Here is a 19353-nt window from a genome sequence, read left to right as displayed (position 1 = left end):
AGATATGATTATTCTTGTACATAACCCTTTGTTTACATGATGGATTCTGATACCAATTTCTGGAAGTAGAATCAACAAGTAAAAATGAATGAGTATTTCTAAAGCTCTTGGTACAGATTACCAAGTGCCCTCCAGAAAGGCTCTGCTAATTATGCCCCAGCAGCATCAAATGAGTGCTTTACACCACTCCACACCCTTGCTACCAATAAACATGGTTGTTTAATTAATTGTTGATATTTTGTGGGTTGGAAATAAACTCATAGCTTTAATTTTTATTACTTTGATTTACAATTTAAAATGTTTTGGTCCATTTATGTTGCTCATGTAAATTTTTTGAAGGTGTTATTGTCTCTTTTTTCCACTGGCATATTAGCATTTTTGTTACTGATTTTAAATGTCCTTTATACATTAATTACGTTGCATCTGCAATTTTTATATAGTCATACTGTAAAAAACACTTTTTTTAGCCTATGTTATTTCAATTACAAAAATAGCAACACAAATGGTATCCTCAGAACCCTTCGTAGCCTTATCCCCACCTCACCTCACTTCCTAAACAGAACTTCTGGTGAAGGACCATTCTTCTATCAAATGATGTCTCTCAACTCCTCCCAGATGGTTAGAAGTCCTCTGTCTCATGGAGTGGCATCATTTCCACATGGCTTCCCTCCAGTTTTTCTCCATAGGAAACCAGAATGATTTTTGTGTGTGTGTGTGTTTTTGTTGTTGTTGTTGTTTTGTTTTTTGTTTTTAATTTATTGTAAATGCATCAATGGCTTCCTGGTGTAATCAGAATAAATTCCCAGCTCCTCCAAATGGTCTGCGTGGCCTTCTCCAAGGTCCGGCATTGCATTTCTCTCCCTCCTTATCTTGCACGTGCTTTCTCCTGGCTCACAGAACTCCAGACTTGCAAGCCTCCATCCCAAGCTCTGGCTTGCTCTTGAGCTCCTTCCTCCTTCAGAACACCACATCCACACCACTATGCCAGAGCAGCCTTTGCTGACCTCCCAGTCTGTTATTCTTTCTCACAAATCTAGCTGCTTCTCATGCTGGGCACTGCTTACAAACTGTAAACATTTTATGATTGTCTGGTTAACAAGTACCTCTCTTACTAAAATGGCATCTTCAGACACCACTTGTTTTTTTTCTTTTTCTTTTTTTTTTTGCCAGTTGTGTGCCCAGTGGGAAGGATGGAGGGAAACAAGGGAGAAGATTCCACTGCCTTCTCAATTCACTTCTACTCACCATGCAGTTAGCAGAGAGATCGCCAGTGTTAGCTTTTGGTAAGGGTGATCTTGCCCAACCTCAGGCTAAAGAGGACTTTGTAAGGGCAGTGACATCTGGTCCGGGCTGAGTCTCACAGGATGAGGCAGAGATTGGCAAATGCACTCTAGACAGAGACAGCACATGTGTCGTGACTACAACAACATGGCACATTTGAGAAAACCACAGGACAAGGCCTACCTTCTGAAGAAATTATTCTCCCTTCTTCACCCTGCCATCATCCTGCCACAAACCCAGTCTCTTTGCCCATCCTTTGCATTATGTCAAAAATTATACACGTAGGTGCTCAGTAAATACTGGATGACATACGAATGAATGATTCATGACATCCCTCAGTTACAGCAATTTGCTTCTCCTAGAATATCCTTTTTCTCTCTCTCAGTCTGCATTCCATCAAGACCTGGCTGGAGACCCACCTTCTTAAAGCTCTTATTATCCGAGAGCAACGCAACGCAAATGAACTGCACTTATTCTGAATTTCATCTTTCAATGTTCTAGACTTGTTTAATATTTTCCGTCTAATCTTGTCTTCCTAATTAAACATAATGTCCTCAAAGGCAGGGATTGATCTCCTTCTCCTCCTCTTTCACGTCTAATTTTTTTTTTTTTTTTTTGGTAAACTCAAATATGCCAAATCCATATATACCATCTTATAGAGTAAAAATTTAACTTCTATGAAAGAAAGGGAAGAAGAAAGGGAGGGAGGGGGAGAGGGAGTTTGCCTTGCTTGCTCTTGAGCTCCTTCCTCCTTCAGAACACCACATTCAGCCACTAGGCCAGAGCGGCCTTTGCTGACCTCCTAGTCTGTTATTCTTTCTCACACATCTAGTTGCCTCCCTCTCCCCCTCCCTCCCTTCTTTCCTTCATTCATTTTAGTCTTAATATAAAAACTTAATATGTAAAATCCCCCCACCCCATTTTTACAATCTTTTTAAAATTTAAAATTTCCTGAAACAAATTTGAATTAATAAACAAGATTTTACTCAAAGGCTTCAAATCTTCAGCAAAAGATAGTATACCAGTGCTTCATACTTTGTAACCAAAGGCATTACTTTGCAACCTTTTCTTTTCTTAAACAAATAAGATACTGTGATTCCTTTTGATGTAATGTAGCAAACCAGACACAAATAGCAACAACTACTTTTCAGACACAAAGAGACATCACTGTTAATTCTACCTTAATGCAGATGGTCCTGGACTTACAAAAGGGCTACTTCCTGATAAACCCATCTGAACCAGATAAACCCATCACAAACTCAAAAAATTTTAAGTCGACCTATTGTAAATCAGAGAGCATCTGTTTTTCTGTATCCTAATGAGCCCTCAAATCCATTTTCTTTAAATGTCCATCCCCACCCTGTGGGCCAGTCTGCCATCTCTTGCAAACACTTTCAGTTGGACTTCCTTCATCTACTCTTACCCTTCTCAGTACTTTCCTATAAAGCCAGCCAGGAAGAGCCAATCTGCTCATGGCATTTCCTCCTTAAAAATCTCTTGGTGGCTGCCTTGCTTATAGAGTAAGGACCAAAATCCTTAATAGCACCTACCTTGGCATGTTCCAGTTCCCAACCACCTCACCAGCTTCGTTTCACACCAAGTACTCTCATTCTCTGGGCTCTGGCCACATAGCCCTGACTTCAATTGGTCACCTTATTTCCTCTAGCTACTGGGTCTCTATTCACGCTCTTTGTTCCTCAGCTCAAAAGCTATTTGTTTCCTAGGGAAGCCATCTTTGATCCATACAACATAACATTGCACACACACTCAGCACAACATGCTTTATCTTCACAGCACTTATTACTTTGCAACTATGTATTTGTTCATATAATTATCCATATAATGTTTGCCTTTCCAACCAGTCTAAAAACTCCCTTAAAAAGGCACTGTGTGTTTTGTTCAACATTATATATCCCTAGTGCCTACAAGATTCTGGGCTATAGGACGCTTATTTAATACGTATTTGACAAACAAATGCCATCTGCATTTTATATATATATATATATATATTTAAAGCTACCCTAGCCAAAATTCTGATAAACTGAATTTTACGGACAAGGGAAATTAAGTAGGGTATTCCTCTTCAGATAAAAAGATGACAAATTAGCCCAAATTTACTCATACATTTATTTGCTGCAGGTCTACATAAATTGCTTATAATTAGTTACATTTCTCCCAAAACAACTGAAAACAATTCAATGAGCTTCACTTAAATGATTTGGGGCTTTTCATGGGCTTTTGCTTTGCAAATAGCATACTTCATTTTTACAAATGAAGAAAGAGCCTTAATATTCAAAACTCCTCAAACTTAGGAGGGGAGATAAATTGGGATAAAAAGCAAGGAAAGACACAATATTTTAGTTTGTAAAATTGGTTTATTTACAAATTGGTATTTTAAAATTGTATTTGAAATTTTTATTTTTATATATTTCCCTGGCAGGCATTCTATATTTTCTTAAATATGGAGGCAAAGGATAGGAAACCTGAGTAAATTTAAGAGATTTACCTGCTGCTACAGTCAGTAAAATTTAACTTTTAATCCCTGAGAAACAGTAAAGTGTCAAAAATAGCATTTTCATACTTTCAAATATAAAAAAAAATTTAGCAACACAGAAAATAAGGAAGCTACTATAACTAGCCTCTCCACAAATAACAATGAGAAGTCACTCTCTTACAAATTAACTGAGGGTGTGTGCACATGCATTAAGTTATGAGGTGCACTTAAGAGACTACGATGCTCTAGTCCTCAACTTTTTAGTTTGTCCCATTTGAAAAATATTCCTGGAAACTGGTATGTAACTTAAATAATAGAAATGCCCATTGCTAGTTCAACTTCCTCCGCTTTCTAAACTTTTGTGTGTTATGTATGGTTATGGATTTTCCCTTACTGTACAAGATCAAAATTATCTGATTACAACCTAAGCCTCAAACTGCAATGTTTCTGTAAAGTCACTTTGGAGCAAGTCACTTCAGTTTCCGCAAATATCAAATGAGGATAATTATAGTTCATAGGGATGTATAAGGATAAACTGATGTTCATGCAACACCATGCAATCTCCAAGGAGCTTTCTATGTAAGGGGTAATGCTCTCTGGAACATGTGATACAATCATAATATATTCCTGCTGCTCCTTATTATAGATGACTTAACACTCCTAAAATGTCAGCTTTCTTCAGAAGAATAAATATTAACTCATTAGTTTCCTCATTAAGCTTCCTTGAGACACATGGGAATGGCAATTATGCCCCCACCCCATATATATATGAAATGTACCACAGATATTAAGGATGTGACCATAGCAAAATAGTAAGTCAAAGTCAAACGAAGTAAGGAAACAAACCAAAGGCTTTGCAGTAAGATGCAATCTTCTCATGTATGTGCAACACACTGGCAGTCATTTTTCATTTTGGACAGTGTTAAGTATTACTAATGACAAGTGTTTATCTGCCTAATAACCCAAAGGAAATGAAGTGTACTTCAAACTTAAGAAAAAAAGGAAAGTCACAAATACCTTCCTCAAATCCCTCTTAATGCTCTTTTCAAAACAGAAAGTAGTCAAATCAATTTCCCCTTCTAACAGACCAATACCAATGTCAGCTAGGGACATTTTCTAGAGCTAGTTTGAAGGCAACTTTGAAGTTCCAAGAATATTTCTTTGTGTAGCTGTTGATTCCAAAAGGGATAGGATTGTAGAGACTCAAACAGAATAGTATATTGATCAATTTTAAAAAGAGCTTTTGAAAGATCTGCTAAAAGGAAAGGGAATGAGTAGGAATTATAATCTCCTGAGTCAGTCAGTCAGTCAGTCAGTCAGATCTGGACAAGAAATTTTAAATTTACATTGCCACTTTAGCACCATTTTTCAATTTTGTACATAATGCACATCTCTTAACACTTATATTTCTAAATATATTGGATTTTGGGATTAGTTTCCTGGTTAGATTTTTTGCACTGGGTGTGAACTTTAAGAAGCAAGATTAGCAGTAATGAAAATCTATGGCCCAGGCTGTGACGAGACAATTGGGAACTCTTACAGCATTCCCTTGTTTAAGTATATCCCAGTATTGATGCAGGAAGCCACACTAAGTTAATTCCTTGGCTGTTGGTAACAGAAGGAAAATAAATAAAAATGTGAGGTAGTTCTTTCCACAAGAGGGAAATATTTGACTACACAATATCCCTGCAATGTCTGACAAATTACTAGAGCATCTGCTTGCTGTCATCTGTAAGTAAACTCTTAGCTTGGTATTAACTGAACCTGACAAATCATGAGCTAGTTGCAGTTCCTAGGCCTTATTTTCTGAGCCAACCAAGGCAGGAGACACTACAACACAAAAAAATATGAACCACAGAGACCACCAAGTACAAAAACTGCAAACTCGTAAGCATTAAAAAACATTGGGTGGAGCTGGTTAGAACACATTAGAATAATTTACCAGAACTTGTGCACAGAAAAGAATGAAGACTGGTGGGGAATAATTGACAGGCTCTGCTCCCCCAGCTTAACTATCATCGTGAAGTTTAAAAGACATGAAGCTCTAGCATAATAACACAGCAGAGGCTACATATAAAAAAGTTAACATAAAAATCTTAAAGGTAAAGGAATAGAATACCCTAGGAAAAGCAAGAGCTACTTACTAAAACCTTTGTCTTTCCACTTGGAATCTGCATACTTATATTGAACTAATAAAGTACTCCTATCAACAAACTAGTAGAATGAATTATTTTAACTTCTCAAGACACTGATATAGAGCTATCCATTTTGCATTCTAAACCCTCTCCAGGCTAAATGACAAAGGATAATACCAGAAATAGATCAGGAGTTAAATTATAGTTAGAAAGGGGAGAAAAGTAAGGTAGGACATTAAAATTTTATTCTGAAATTATCTCTGGCCACAACAATAAAATTTAACAAATATTCACTAAACAGTCTTACTCCTGTCATCAGCTGTACAATACATACAGTATCATAGAACTGGCCACTAGGATTAAAATCCACTAGAACATATTTAATGTTAAGTGGCGACAGCAGCATCTCACAGAAATTTTTACATACATATATACACAGTCCACATTCAACCATTTTCACATATTTTCAGTACACACAGTTGCAGCATATTACAGTCACATGTCTAAGTTGTTGCTCGATAAAAACCCAAGCCACTGCCTAGACATAACTGTAGCAGTTGAGCTGAGTATAATTACAATTAATTTTATATATGTCCATAGCAGAGAGATGTACAAGCCCCTAAGAAACAGTTCACAAATACTTTTTTTTAATGCTATTACAGCATTATGTTGGGCAATATTAAAACCTTTACCGAGACCAGATCAGTTTTTTTAAAAAGTCTTCTGCTTACCAGAAATATTTTTGATGAAAAAAATTACAAAAATGAATGCTCTCCTTAAAATAATTCACACTTTAGGATTCCAATATGGCCCAATGCTACTGATGCCTAAAGTGTTTTCTAACATTCTGATGGAGTCGTTTAACACGACCCCAAACCACCCATTAAGTTTAAAAGTGGCTTAAGTGCCTTGCACCCAAATTGTAAAAATCCCTGGCCATCCTTACTAGAGCCAGGCACATATAAAAGGAATGCACTTTGGTTCATACCAAATGCCCTGGGATTAATCACACTATAAAATTAAATGGTTTGAGGTAAATTTTTACAAATACAGTTGATTTTTGTCTAGTGTTAGCATAACAAAAAAAAAAAAATGTAAAAATCAGTCTGATGTTAAGATACAACAAAGACCATCTTTAACCCCTTAAACATAGGAAGTCCCTGTGTAACACTACCTGATGGTTATCTTTTTTCAGTGCCTGAAGATGAGTCATGCCTTATGGTTTCTATTAAGGCCTGTAACTAGATATTTAAGACAGATGTAGTTTTGCAGAGATGGGTTCCATCCTTACTGACTAGTATTCAAAGAGTTAAAGAGGCCAAAAAATGCATGCCCTACAATATGGCATTCAGAACAAAAGGCACATTGTTAACACTAAGGGCACAATTTCTCCTCTACTGTTAATCTACAATGTCTTGCACCACTGTTGTTCCACTGCTGGAGCAATATATTTAAGTGGTAATGAACACAGTGGCGGTGCAAGAAACAGAGCCAAATGAGACTGCCAAAGACAAGACAACACTGTGCTATTCCTAAAACTGAAAACAGCGCCGACATCCCTAGACAATGGTAACCTGTGAGACCAAAAACTGTTTCCAAGCCAACTCTTAATAGCCTATCAGAGCCCTTCATTAATTTGTTTTAAAATCACAAAGATGCAACATTTTTCTTTTTTTGACATGACAATCAAACTAGAATTTTATTAAAGCAGCTCTATCACTAAATGCTGAAATGTGGCAGCTCTTGTGAATAAAAAAATTTCACTGTATTTGGAAAAAAAAAAAAGAAAGCCCCACAGTGCTGCATATTATAGTTTGGTATAAAAGTTTCCGGTTTCCACTGAGAAATAAAGATAGTCCCAAATTCAATGTTGGCATCTTAAGAACCAGTTTTGTGCGGTGGGGGAAAGACAAGCAGTATTAGTCCATTTATAAATTTTCACATGTATCATCATTTTATACGGAAATTAATAACGGCAGACTCAGGTTTGTATACTTAAACGTAAATGTGAAGATAACTGGAAATGGAAGAGGAGCATTAGAAGAGGAAAAGAGCATTATGTTTTTATTGATTTAATGTCCTAAAGAAGCTAACCATCATTAAGAGGCTGGTGGTCTTACAAAGCCACCAAACCAAGTCTTATACTTCTTATGCCTTTAAGCCAAAATCTAGTACACAGATCCTTAAATTCTATACGCCATTGATTGGGAGTATTGTCACGTGAGCATTATTTAAAATGTAACTAACGTATTATTGCACTTCCACAGATTACACAGAAATGTGTATAATATGCTGAGAATTTGACTAAGGGAAAAGAAGCTATAATTTCTAAACACAGAAGTACAAATTAATTTATCAGTGACACCTTAAATAGTAAAGCAAATATCTATCACTATTTTAATAAGCTAACCTTATTACTGGTTTTTTGGCAAATATCTGAAATATTTCCTGAGCATTTTTGTCCACCATCAACCAACGAAGCCTAAAGTGTGTTTTTCAAAACTTTTTTTTTTTTTTTTTTAAGATAAACTGTAGGATTATTATTAAAGAACTTAACTGGAAACTTTCTTGGCCTCACTGGGGACCATGCTTTTAAGTACTTGTAAGTCAATTTACAGGTAATACAATAATCTCTGTGCATATATAAGCTTACTTATCCTAATTTGTACAACCCAAAACCTATCGTCCAAACAGGCAGAAATCTTTCTAAATTGCACATACTAAAAAATTTGTTTCACGTGCCTTGAAATTCATATACATCATTGCTCATACATTAGTGATAAAATACTGAAATTTTCACTGTGAAAATAATTATTATTCAGAGAAGAAAATATTCTTTTACCAAACTCTCAGTTACTTTGCCAGATAAAGTGTCATTCCCACAAAAATAATCAGTGCAATCCAAAAGAAAGTAAAATAAAATAGAGGAATGCTATCTCTGGGGTTCTTCTAATGATATGAAGAATAAGTCAAACCATTTAACTTGAGGTTGAACTTTTCCTCCTCTACACACGTTGTTAACATTGGCCTCACTGAACAGCCAAAGAGACTTCTGTTCACCAAGAGGATTTTCAACCCTTTTTCTTTTTAAAGAAAAAGTTGATAGTTTCCCAGGCTAAGAGAACCTTACAGTGGCACCTGAAAAGTGTGAACTCACTCTAATCTGCTAAATCTTCTTTGGAACTATGGAAATCCCCACCTTAAGTAGCTAGGCTGCTGTTCTTTTTTTAATTGGAATATGAAACAATGGTCTTAATCACAGCTGAAATGTCTCTTTTCTGTATTAACAGTCTGGGATACGCAGTTGAAGGAAGAAGACAAACTAAATGCAAGCAACAGATGTGTGGTATTAAAAGAGGAACAGAGAGGAAAAATGCAGAGAAAAGGGAGGAACAGTTCATGGAATACAATTCTAAATTTAGGTGCAAAAGCAACTCTGTAATATGAGGCTTCTTTACAAGACAGCTTGCCGATCATACTAGAAAATATGGAGGAACACACATGTTTCCATTTCCATTTATCCACTAAAAGCTGCTTTGCCAGTTTTTAGAATGTCAGAATGCTAACTGGGCAGTTTAAACCTTGGGGATCTTATTTTGTATTTGTTTCAGCACTAGAGAAAAATCTCTAAGGTACAGTTTTTCTTAGGATATCACTTTCATTCTGACCATTCTCCTCCCACTACCCCACCACCCAAATTTATGAAAAACGGAAGCAGGACATGCTACACCTGTGCATGGACCTGGAGCATGGAGGGAAAAGGAGGGCCTTACGGGGCTGTCACCCTGGGGAGGATATAACATGAACCATAAAAACATAGTGAATGTCTTTGACACCAATCTGTAAATGCGTGGCAGTCACGAAGTAATCAATGGCCTGCCACTGATGTTATTATTCTGCCACACTAAATACAGTAAGGCTCATTGTACTTTTAGAACACAAAAAGTTTCCGAAAGTATAAAAACTTAAAGCATTGTCCTCATGTATTTTATAAAAACAAAATGAACAACTTTCTTACATTAAAATTAAGTGCTGAAAAGATACAAATGACTAGAGTTATTGAGCAAATAAAAACAGGTCTGAGCTACTCCTTTTCAACCCAATAAGGCTCAGCAAAGTTGTATCTTTCAGATTACCAGCATCAGGGGACATGAGCTCAGCTAACAAGTTTTGGCAACACTGTCCTCTGCTGAATATTCCCGTTGGCATCTGTCATCTGCGCCAAATTAGTCCTCAGTTTGGAAGCTGAGCTGGAAGGTGGAGGTAACTTGGATATAGATGTGATAGCACCGGTGCTCTCAGTTATCCTTTTCACTGACGTTTTCTCCCCAGTGGGAGGCTTTGGCAATCGCCTCCTCAGCCAGGGGTGCCGCAAAGCCTGGCCTGGGGTCATGCGCACTGCAGGATCCCACTCTAAACACTGTTTTAAGAAGTCAAGGAAAAGGGGATCGTCACACCCCTTCAGCGCGTTCCCCCACTCTCTGCTCTCTGGTGGGCCCCTCAGTTTCCCCCTCCGGGAACGGCCTCCGTTGAGGACCACAGAGCCATCTGAGAGAGTCGTGACAGTGCAGTAACGGGGGTAACCCTTGGAGCTCACAAAATTTTTGGCTCGTTTGGACGCATCCAGCAGTTTCTGCGAGGGCATGCCCAACAGTTCAATCATACAGGCCAGCTGGTCCCCTTCATCCTCCCCAGGCAAGAGGGGGTAACCCGTCAGGAGCTCTGCTAAAATGCAGCCCAGGCTCCACATGTCAATGGGCATGCCATACCTGGCCCCAAGGATTACTTCTGGAGCCCGGTAAAAACGCGACTGGATGTACGTGTAGACACGCTGATGCTCGTAACAACTGGAGCCAAAATCAATCACTTTAATACCGCTTCTACCCTGCTGCTTTAACAAAATGTTCTCGGGCTTAAGGTCACAGTGAATTATTCTGTTTTTGTGCAAAGCATCCAAGCACTGCAGAATCGAGTGGGCAAACTTGCGAACCAAAGGCAGGCTGAAGCCCTGGAATTTATTCTTCTTGATGAGCTCATAGAGGTTCATGCTCAGCAGCTCAAATGTCATGCAGATGTGGTTGCGGAAGGTGAAATTCTCCAGCATATGGATGACATTCATTGTGTTATCCTTGTCCTGCTTCCGCAGGTGTTCCAGGATTCGGATCTCCTCTGCTGCTTGCCTGTGGAAGCGCTTCTCATTCCGCACCATCTTTAGGGCCACGTGCTGGTGGACTTTGTGATCGTAGGCCTTGACCACCTGCCCAAAGCTCCCCTTCCCAATGACCTTGAGGACCTCGTACCTGTAAGCCACGTGATCATGGGGCACCTGCACATATGATCCCTGGTCATCATCATAGCCACCATTGTTGGGCCCACCTGTCATGCCCTGGCGCTTCTTAGCATTTAGACCCAAGAAATATATTTCAGGGTAGCTGAAAATCTCATGGTGTTCAAAGGCTGTGAGTTTTTGCATGTATTGCTTCATTGCTTGTTCAGGTGTCATGGGGGTGGCTTTCACCTTCCCCATGCCTTCCATGGACTTCAGAGACGTGGAGCTCCCCTGCCGTCTATGAATGCTGTCCAGCTGCCGCTCTGGCACCACTGGCAAGCCCGTTTTGCCCACTGTTGTAAGCCCATTTGGTTGTGTCGTGAGCACTGTCCGCTTGTTACTGTTATCCTCAAACAGCTGTTGAACCTGGATCTGTCCATGAGGGTGGCTGCCGACATGCAGGTGATCATTCATTGTGTGCTTACTGCCGCCAATCTGGAATTCAGACAGGAAATATAAATAGAAAAGAAGTGGTGTCTGTTCAAACGGGGTGTAATTAACCCCCATCAGCAACCACCCCCTCCAGCCCACCTTTACAAAATCCCACTTGGATTGAGTAAAGGCCACAAAACATGTGATCCTGAAAAAAGGACCTCATAAATGCCATGCCTAACAGACAAGATGGTTTGCTGTACATATTCAGGGTTCCCCACGGGGGCAGAGACCATAACTTTATCATTCTATATCTAACACTTAGTATAGGGCCTGGCACATCATAGATGTTCCACTCAATCCACATTTGATATAAAAATGAAACAGGATACAGAAAAAACATGCACACATAAGACTCTATGTTGGCTCCTCCACCCCCAGATTACAGCACCTTTCATATTTCATCTAGTAGTTTATTAACATGAGGACAGGGACCATGTCTGTCTTGTTCACTACTCTTTCCCTAATACCTAGAGCTCTATCCTGAAAACACTTCATCACCAGGACTTCCCCTTTCCTTGAAAATCTGATGAAACCTAAGTGCACACATGATCCAGTGACAAAAACAAAAACCCTGTGTTTTAGGCTTGAAAGATTCCCATGTAGATATGCGCCACAGTGTCTTATAAACCCTGAACCTATTTTTAAAAGTTCCCAGGCTTTACTAACTGTAATAACCATTTAAGGCATTCAGCCCAACAAACCAAGCAACGACCACACTGTTTGGCCTTCCTCCAGAGGGGTCAGGGGCTCAGCTCTCTGAAGATGTCCATTTCTACGAGCTGCTGGGATACTCAAGGTTTCCAAACAGGAATCCAAAGCAGCAACCTCTTGTTTCAGGTACGCATGCCATCCCTGAGCATTCCTGTCTAAACTCTACCAATGGTGTGAGCCAAGGGGCCCCAGCCCTCTACTGACAATCTTCTTGGGATTTCCTTTAAGCATTATGACTGCTGAGAGGTAATGGGTAGGAGACGACTGGCAGCCAGGATCCTCTCCCAGTTAGGAATTCCTGCCTTGGACAACCCCAAGTCTTAAAGCAGCCTGGGAGGTGATTTTTGTATGAAATCTTACATCAACTTGTCATCACAATCCACCTCATTCATTCAACTGGTGTTAACAGAAGGCTGGCTGCCAAAGTGACAGAGTCCCTGCCCTCCAGGAGCTTACAACTAACTAGATGAAGTCTGTTGCCATCAGTATTTTTTCTATTATCTCTTTTAAATCCTACTTTTAGGGCTTTACCTACTACTGAAAGAGCAGAAGGGCTATGTATATGTAACACAGTAATTCAAAAAATGATTTGGGAACACTTGGATTATAAAATGAAATTCTAACTCCTTCTTACTAACAGACTAAGATGTTCACATTTTCTTTATAGGATACATAATATGCACAATGACTGTGTGGAGAGTGAGCTTCCTCTCTGCCCACTTCTAACTAAAACAAAACAGAAGACAATACTTGGGGCCTGTCTGACTGTGACTTCATATAGGCTCAGGGATATCATTTCTCAGACTTATAACTGAGCTTTTTTATTAAACTCATAGATGATACTCCGTGCTAGCTGATCTTATATTCAATAAGAGTAGCTAGAAAGGTTATTTTACCCTTGTTCTATGTCAAAAGCAGGGCAGTCCATAAAAATGAGTCAGGCAAGTCTTGGGCATATATACAAGAGGTACAGGCTTGTCCAATGCTTTTCTTCCCCAGCCTCGCTCTCTGCACCCTCTCCTGTCCACTGTGGTCTTTCAAACACTAGGGAATAAAGGGGCCTGAATCAAAATATCTCTCTCCTAAAGAACCATTATCTTCAGAGTGGAGTGGTGATATTTCAGAAGAAAAATCCACATTACCTGTATACATGCTATTAAAAAGCACAAAGCTGCTTCATTAGGACAAAATTAACCTTGGGGCTTTAGAAATTTCTAAAAACACAGCAAAGTAAAACCAAGCCTCCAAAATTTACTTTAAGCAATTTTTGTGTTTCGCATAATTTAATACATGCTCACAAATGTTTTAGTAACTAAAACTAATGAGACTGCCAAGAAACGGCCATCTTCTATATCTCCAAATGCCTTCTCTTGGTCTCCTTTGCAGCATCAACTACTGGTTCACCTAACCTTAGGTGGGTTCAAGAGTTCCCCAGGGTTCAAGCCTCGATTCTCGTGGCTTCTTACTCCCATAAGCCCCTGCAACTGATCCTGAACACAGCCAGGGCTTCAGCAACTGCCCATGGCCTGAGGTTTGCACATTTGTTCCTTGAACTCAGACCTGCCAAGGTGCTATCTCCTGAGTGCAAGACACACATATCCAACTATCAATCAGCTCCCTCTCCCATAAGCAACTCAAACTTAACTCATTATTTTTCTACCAAACTGGTTTCCCACTCCCATAATCCTCCATTTTTGATCAACAGAAGGCTTCCCCTCCATGTAGTCAGTCACTCAGGCTATCCACCTGCAAATGAATCCTCAGCACTGTGCGCCTGGAAAACCTCTCAACACCTCCCTCACCTAAGATGCATCATTACTATCCCATGCCCTTTCTCATCTCACTGCCTCATCTCACTCTCCTGATGTCTTTCACTGGGACAACTGAGGCAGCATCGTAAGTCTAGAATTCTAAGTCTAGAATTCCTCAAATCTCTTCTCCATAGTGCTTCTAGAGTTAACCATTTAAAAATCTCAACCTGAGACCACTCTTGCTTTTTGCCCAAGGCCCATGGCTGTAACCTATTTCCATAGCTAATGCAAGAACTTACCAGTAAGAACACAAGGCTCTAAAATGTAGAGGCTAAATGATCTGAGTCCTTCCATTCGCATCAACTACTGTCACTCTTCTCTCCAAGAGGAACAAAGCTAGATAGCCCAGGACCCAAAAAACACCACGCACTTTTACACTCCTCTGCTTTTAGTGAGGTCACGTTTCATAATGGTAGATTTTCAGTTAGACACACATTAAATGATCCAGCTCCACCATTTACTAAATGTGTGACCCAGGGCAATTTATTTCATCTCTGTTAACCTCAGTGACCTTGTCTGCAAAAAGAAGGGAACAAACTTACCTCATTAGGGCTATTAGGGGGATTAAATAAGGTAGTATGTTTAAAGTGCTTAGTAGTCAGTCAATGAGAGCATTATTATTGCCCTTTCCAGATGTTTCTTGGACTCTCCTTTCTCATACCTAGGTGATTCACCCTTCAATGCATGGTTCAACTCTCACCGCCTGTGTAAACCTTCCCTGACCTACTCAACAGCTACTTCTCTACTCAGAGTGTATTCATCTAACACTTATTTCTCTTTACTGCAATTGTTTTAACATCAGATGTACTCATTTGGCTGTGAGCAATTCCAGGGCTGGGTCCCCTCTTATGTTTTTAAGTCCTCATTAACATAAACCTAGGCATATAGTAAGAGCTCAATAAGTATCTTTGGGATGCAGGAACACATGTCAATAGATCCTCCTTATTATAACACTCTTGCCTCTCTTAGAGTTGTTCCTGAGAACTACATTGTGTACCTTCATAAGGAAACATGAAGTCAATGCCCAGGGAATTGAGAAATGTCCCCGGTAACCTAAGTCACAAGACGTTAGGCTTGCAGTGCATCAGCACAGACTTGGAGGCAAAGGACCTCCAAGCATAAAGTACCTGTAGCAGACACATCAATCAAACCATGTATAAACACTTGTAGCAAACACATCAACCAAACACCTAAAAGCAACACATGCAATCTTAAAAGCTTTCCAGATGTTAGAGATTCATTTTAGAAGCTCTAGCAAAAGAAGACTTTGAATCTCAAATATTGCAGGACTCTAAAATCACAATCAAGCTCGAAAGAACAATTAACTGACTTATAAAAAGTGGGGCAGAGAGCGGGGCTGGGGTGCTGAGGGACTACAAACGCCAGAACATTTCCAGAATACATGTCAAGACTACATCACAAACTTAAGGATATTAAAAACCTCTCTCTCCAGCTCAGCCTCTTGAAGTCTGAGATCATGGCTTATTCCGATATGTCAATGTATAGCACAGTGTGTGTCATATTTAAAAATACATACTGAGGCCGGGTGCAGTGGCTCACACCCGTATCCCAGCACTTTGGGAGACTGAGGCGGGTGGATCATTTGAGGTCAGGAGTTCATAACCAACCTGGCCAACATTGTGAAACCTCATCTCTATTAAAAACACAAAAATTAGCCAGGCATGGTGGCGGGCGCCTGTAATCCCAGCTACTTGGGTGGCTAAGGCAAGAGAATCGCTGGAACCCTGGAGGCGGAGGTTGCAAGGAGCCGAGATGGAGCCACTGCACTCCAGCCTGGGCAATAGAGTGAGACTCCGTCTCAAAAAAAACAAAACAAAACAAAGCAAAACAAAAAACAAAAAACACATAATGAATGCAATTGTTAAAACAGCTACAGTTTATGGGTTCAAATCGAAAGACCTGCAAAGGCTTCTTTGATCATGAAGTACTTTGGTATTAAATATTATATAAAAACAACAGTCTAACCAGTTTCAGAGTTTTCATTTCTTCCAATAAGAAAATGGCAAAGAGCAGATATTTCACTGTGATAATAGTTTTGGGTGTTTAAAAACTTTCCTGAAGTCATCTTAGAAATGCTGTATAGTATTATGGTAATAGAACTGAGTCCAAAAAGACTGGAATTTCAGCTCCTCCTCAAACATTCTGACAGTCTGTGTGGCCCTAAGTAAAGTGTCTACTTTTTCTTCAAAGTACTGCCATTTTTTAAATGTGTATTTTAATTCGAATTATTTTGTAAAACTGATTAACTGGAGAGTGTTTTACATAGTAAAACAGTTATAAAAGTTACACATATTTTAATAATTTTGAATTTAAAATACTTCTATTAATAACTGCCAATTAACATTAATAGAAAAATAATAGGAAGTAACAGGCACACTTCTCTCAAACAGAAATAAATTACTAAAGTGTAAAACAACTTATGCATGGAGATATAAAACAAGAGGGCAACGGGCTAGATAAATTCCAAAGCTTATAATCTTTATAATCATATATTTGACCTGCCTAGTGTATCACCTGTAAGAGAAAATGTGGGCAAGCTCCTATGACAAGATCATTTTTATCTCCTTAATGCCCTCCCCACCCCCCATTCATTCTAGAAGTTCTTCCTAGGTGTAATTACTCTGGAAATAATAACTAAAAATTTATAAAAATCTGACAGACATATGAGAATATGGATCTACAAAGGTTCTTGCATTTATAATGAGGCTAGTACAATTTCCTAGAATTAGCAGTCTCCATCAGCATATTAAAACTAGATGCAGGAGGGTGTAGGCTTTCACTCCGGCCTTGATATGAACTGGCTGGGGAATCCTGATGAAACCAGTTACCTTGTCTGAGTCTGTTTCCTCATCTATAAATTGAAAGACTAGAAACAGATAAACTCTGTGGTCCTTTTAACCTTTCCTGTACTATGAAATCTGCGATGTTATAGAAATAAAATCAAAACTAAACCACCATCGAAACCCAAATTCGCACCTTCAAAGTCAAGCATCTAATAATTAACAGCATAGCGAAGTTTACACACACGTTAAAAACAAGTAAATCTGGCACACGCCACAGCAAAATACAGGCCTCCATTATGAGGAGTACTGAGAAGCACATTCACATCCTTCCTTTTCTGGTGCACCACAGGCTCTCCCTCCAGTGGAGACTTGTCGTTTTATCTACTTTCATTACATGTATTTCAATGGCAAAGAGGCTTTGATCAAGCAAAGCCCATCCTTACAAAATTGGAATCCACATGCAAACCAAATAGCTCTTTTTCCAGGTCACACCATGTCATGTGATTACATCAACACATAGAAAAAAAAAAACTGGATATTACATTTTCCAAATTGTCAGATGATCCCAAACAAAAAATCTAAACCCCTAAAATCAATGGCAGTTCGTTACCTAAATTTTCACTGCAACAAGAACACTGAACAGTAATATACAGAATCATCCGTCCTACTACCATCCACAGTCCAACACAGATGAGTTAACTTCTGTGCAATGAATTCCCAGCCCCTGGGACCAGATGTGTCAGGACAGAGAGACAGACAGAGGGAGGGGGAAGACAGTAACAGCAACAAAACATTTTCCTACGAAACTTGCACACGTCTCTCCAGGTCTAACAGGTGCAACTACGGTCTAGACATCCCCTCACAGTTCTCTGACAAACAAGTTTCCCCATATGTCCCCAGAGCTACTCCCCTGTAGGCCGGGGGATGGCCTTTTTTCAAGAACTCAACTTTCGCTTGGCAAATAAAACCAATTCCTGGCAAGCATCCCTCACACAGAACCATCTTAGGCTGTTCCTGTGGAAAATCCAATCGGGAAAAAAAGACCTCCAAACCATCACCTCCTCCAAGTGCAGATCTCCTCCAGGCTGGCCATCACCATTCAAGGGTGATCCCTGGGAGCTGAGAAAAGGTACATGCTGAAGTCGAATCCAGCTTGCCAGTCTCCACAGCCACCAGCAACCAGTACCACGCTGGCCTCTCCTCTCCCTCTGGGCCCTGAGAGACCACAGCACCTGTTAGGTGCTTTTTCCTTCCCACCTCCAAAGCAACGCTTGCCCTTTCCTTTTGAATAACGTCCAACTGCAGAATCCTACAGGGGTGGCTTGTTTTGACTGCTGCGGCGGCTCTTATTTTTGGTAATGTTAATTACAATTTCTGCTGTGCTCAAACCTGTAGCACTCATAAAACATGCTTACACACGCGGGGGACAATTGGCGATGCTCCCTGCTGGCTGGAGCCAGGCCTGGGAGGCTCTTTGGGGGATCGATTTTCCAGGCAGGCCGGTCTGGCTGTCCCCTAACACATATCTGTTTCTATAAATACCCACTACCCACGGGGAGGTGGGGGAAGGACAGAGATGTTTACCGGGTCAGGGAAAGGGAGCTCTGGGATGCAAGGACGAAAAATGAGGAAAGAAGGGAAGCAGCAAGGAGGAAGTTCCTAGGAAGAGGAGCTCATGGCTGGGCGGGCTCCGGAGGGGAAGTAAGGGGCCCACGCCACGAATCTTCCTTTGTGGCTGCAGCTTTGGGCTCGCCCAAGTTAACGAGGGCGGCGTCGAGGAGAGGCCACGGGCCCGGGGCGTGGGGCTTCTTGTATCTCGACCCCTCTTCCCCCGGCGTCAGAACCCTTCAAGTCCGGGTGCTTCTGCCTGGGGCCCCTCCCGCCCCCACCGCCCGGGCCGCCCGCGGGCTGGGTCTCACCGTGTGGGCTGCGGCGGCAGCGTTGCTGGCCCGGAGAGGCGGCAGGGCGATGGGGGAGGGCGGGCCGGTCCCCACTCCGCTCCGGGTGGCCCCCGCACCGAGCCCCGGGGAAGCCTGAAGCTGGCGAACGGCGCTGTCCCCACCTCGGCCTGGAAGCCACGTGCGGGAGGAGACAAAAGAGGGTCAGGGGGGAGAAAGTCACCCAGACTACCCCCCACCCCACTGGGCAGCGACACCCCTCTCCCAGGGAAAGACAGAGGAAGAGACCGGGGCAGTACAAACGGGCGTTCGGGTCACGGCTCCCCAGCGCACACCCACGGGCGGGGCGCGGGCAGCTGCAAAGTTAAGTCGGGCCCTAGTACAATTTCCTAGAATTAGCAGTCTCCATCAGCATATTAAAACTAGATGCAGGAGGGTGTAGGCTTTCACTCCGG

At 40.8% G+C, this 19353-nt stretch overlaps 1 protein-coding gene across 4 annotated transcripts in view; it reads right to left on the bottom strand.

Annotated features, from left to right (window-relative positions):
• Nucleotides 1–3636: 3636 nt before the first annotated feature.
• DYRK2 (dual-specificity tyrosine-(Y)-phosphorylation regulated kinase 2) overlaps nucleotides 3637–19353 on the bottom strand; it is a 16866-nt gene continuing 1149 nt past the window's right edge. The window contains exons 1-3 of one of the 4 annotated variants that reach the window (XM_011976581.1): nucleotides 18920–19069; nucleotides 16183–16377; nucleotides 3637–11674 (exon numbers count right to left, since the gene is read on the bottom strand). In XM_011976581.1, coding sequence (XP_011831971.1) covers nucleotides 10067–11674; nucleotides 16183–16200 — 1626 coding nt within the window. In that variant the 5' untranslated portion in view covers nucleotides 16201–16377; nucleotides 18920–19069 and the 3' untranslated portion in view covers nucleotides 3637–10066. Of the gene's footprint in view, nucleotides 11675–16182; nucleotides 16378–17193; nucleotides 17384–18919; nucleotides 19181–19353 lie in introns of those variants that run through there. The other 3 variants (XM_011976582.1, XM_011976580.1, XM_011976584.1) reach the window with 3 other exon arrangements.

Source organism: Mandrillus leucophaeus, unplaced genomic scaffold (genome assembly GCF_000951045.1).
Source record: "Mandrillus leucophaeus isolate KB7577 unplaced genomic scaffold, Mleu.le_1.0 Scaffold169, whole genome shotgun sequence".
Taxonomy (NCBI): Eukaryota; Metazoa; Chordata; class Mammalia; order Primates; family Cercopithecidae; genus Mandrillus; species Mandrillus leucophaeus.
Note: the sequence above shows the minus strand (reverse complement) of the source record. Positions and strands in the feature narration are given on the sequence as shown.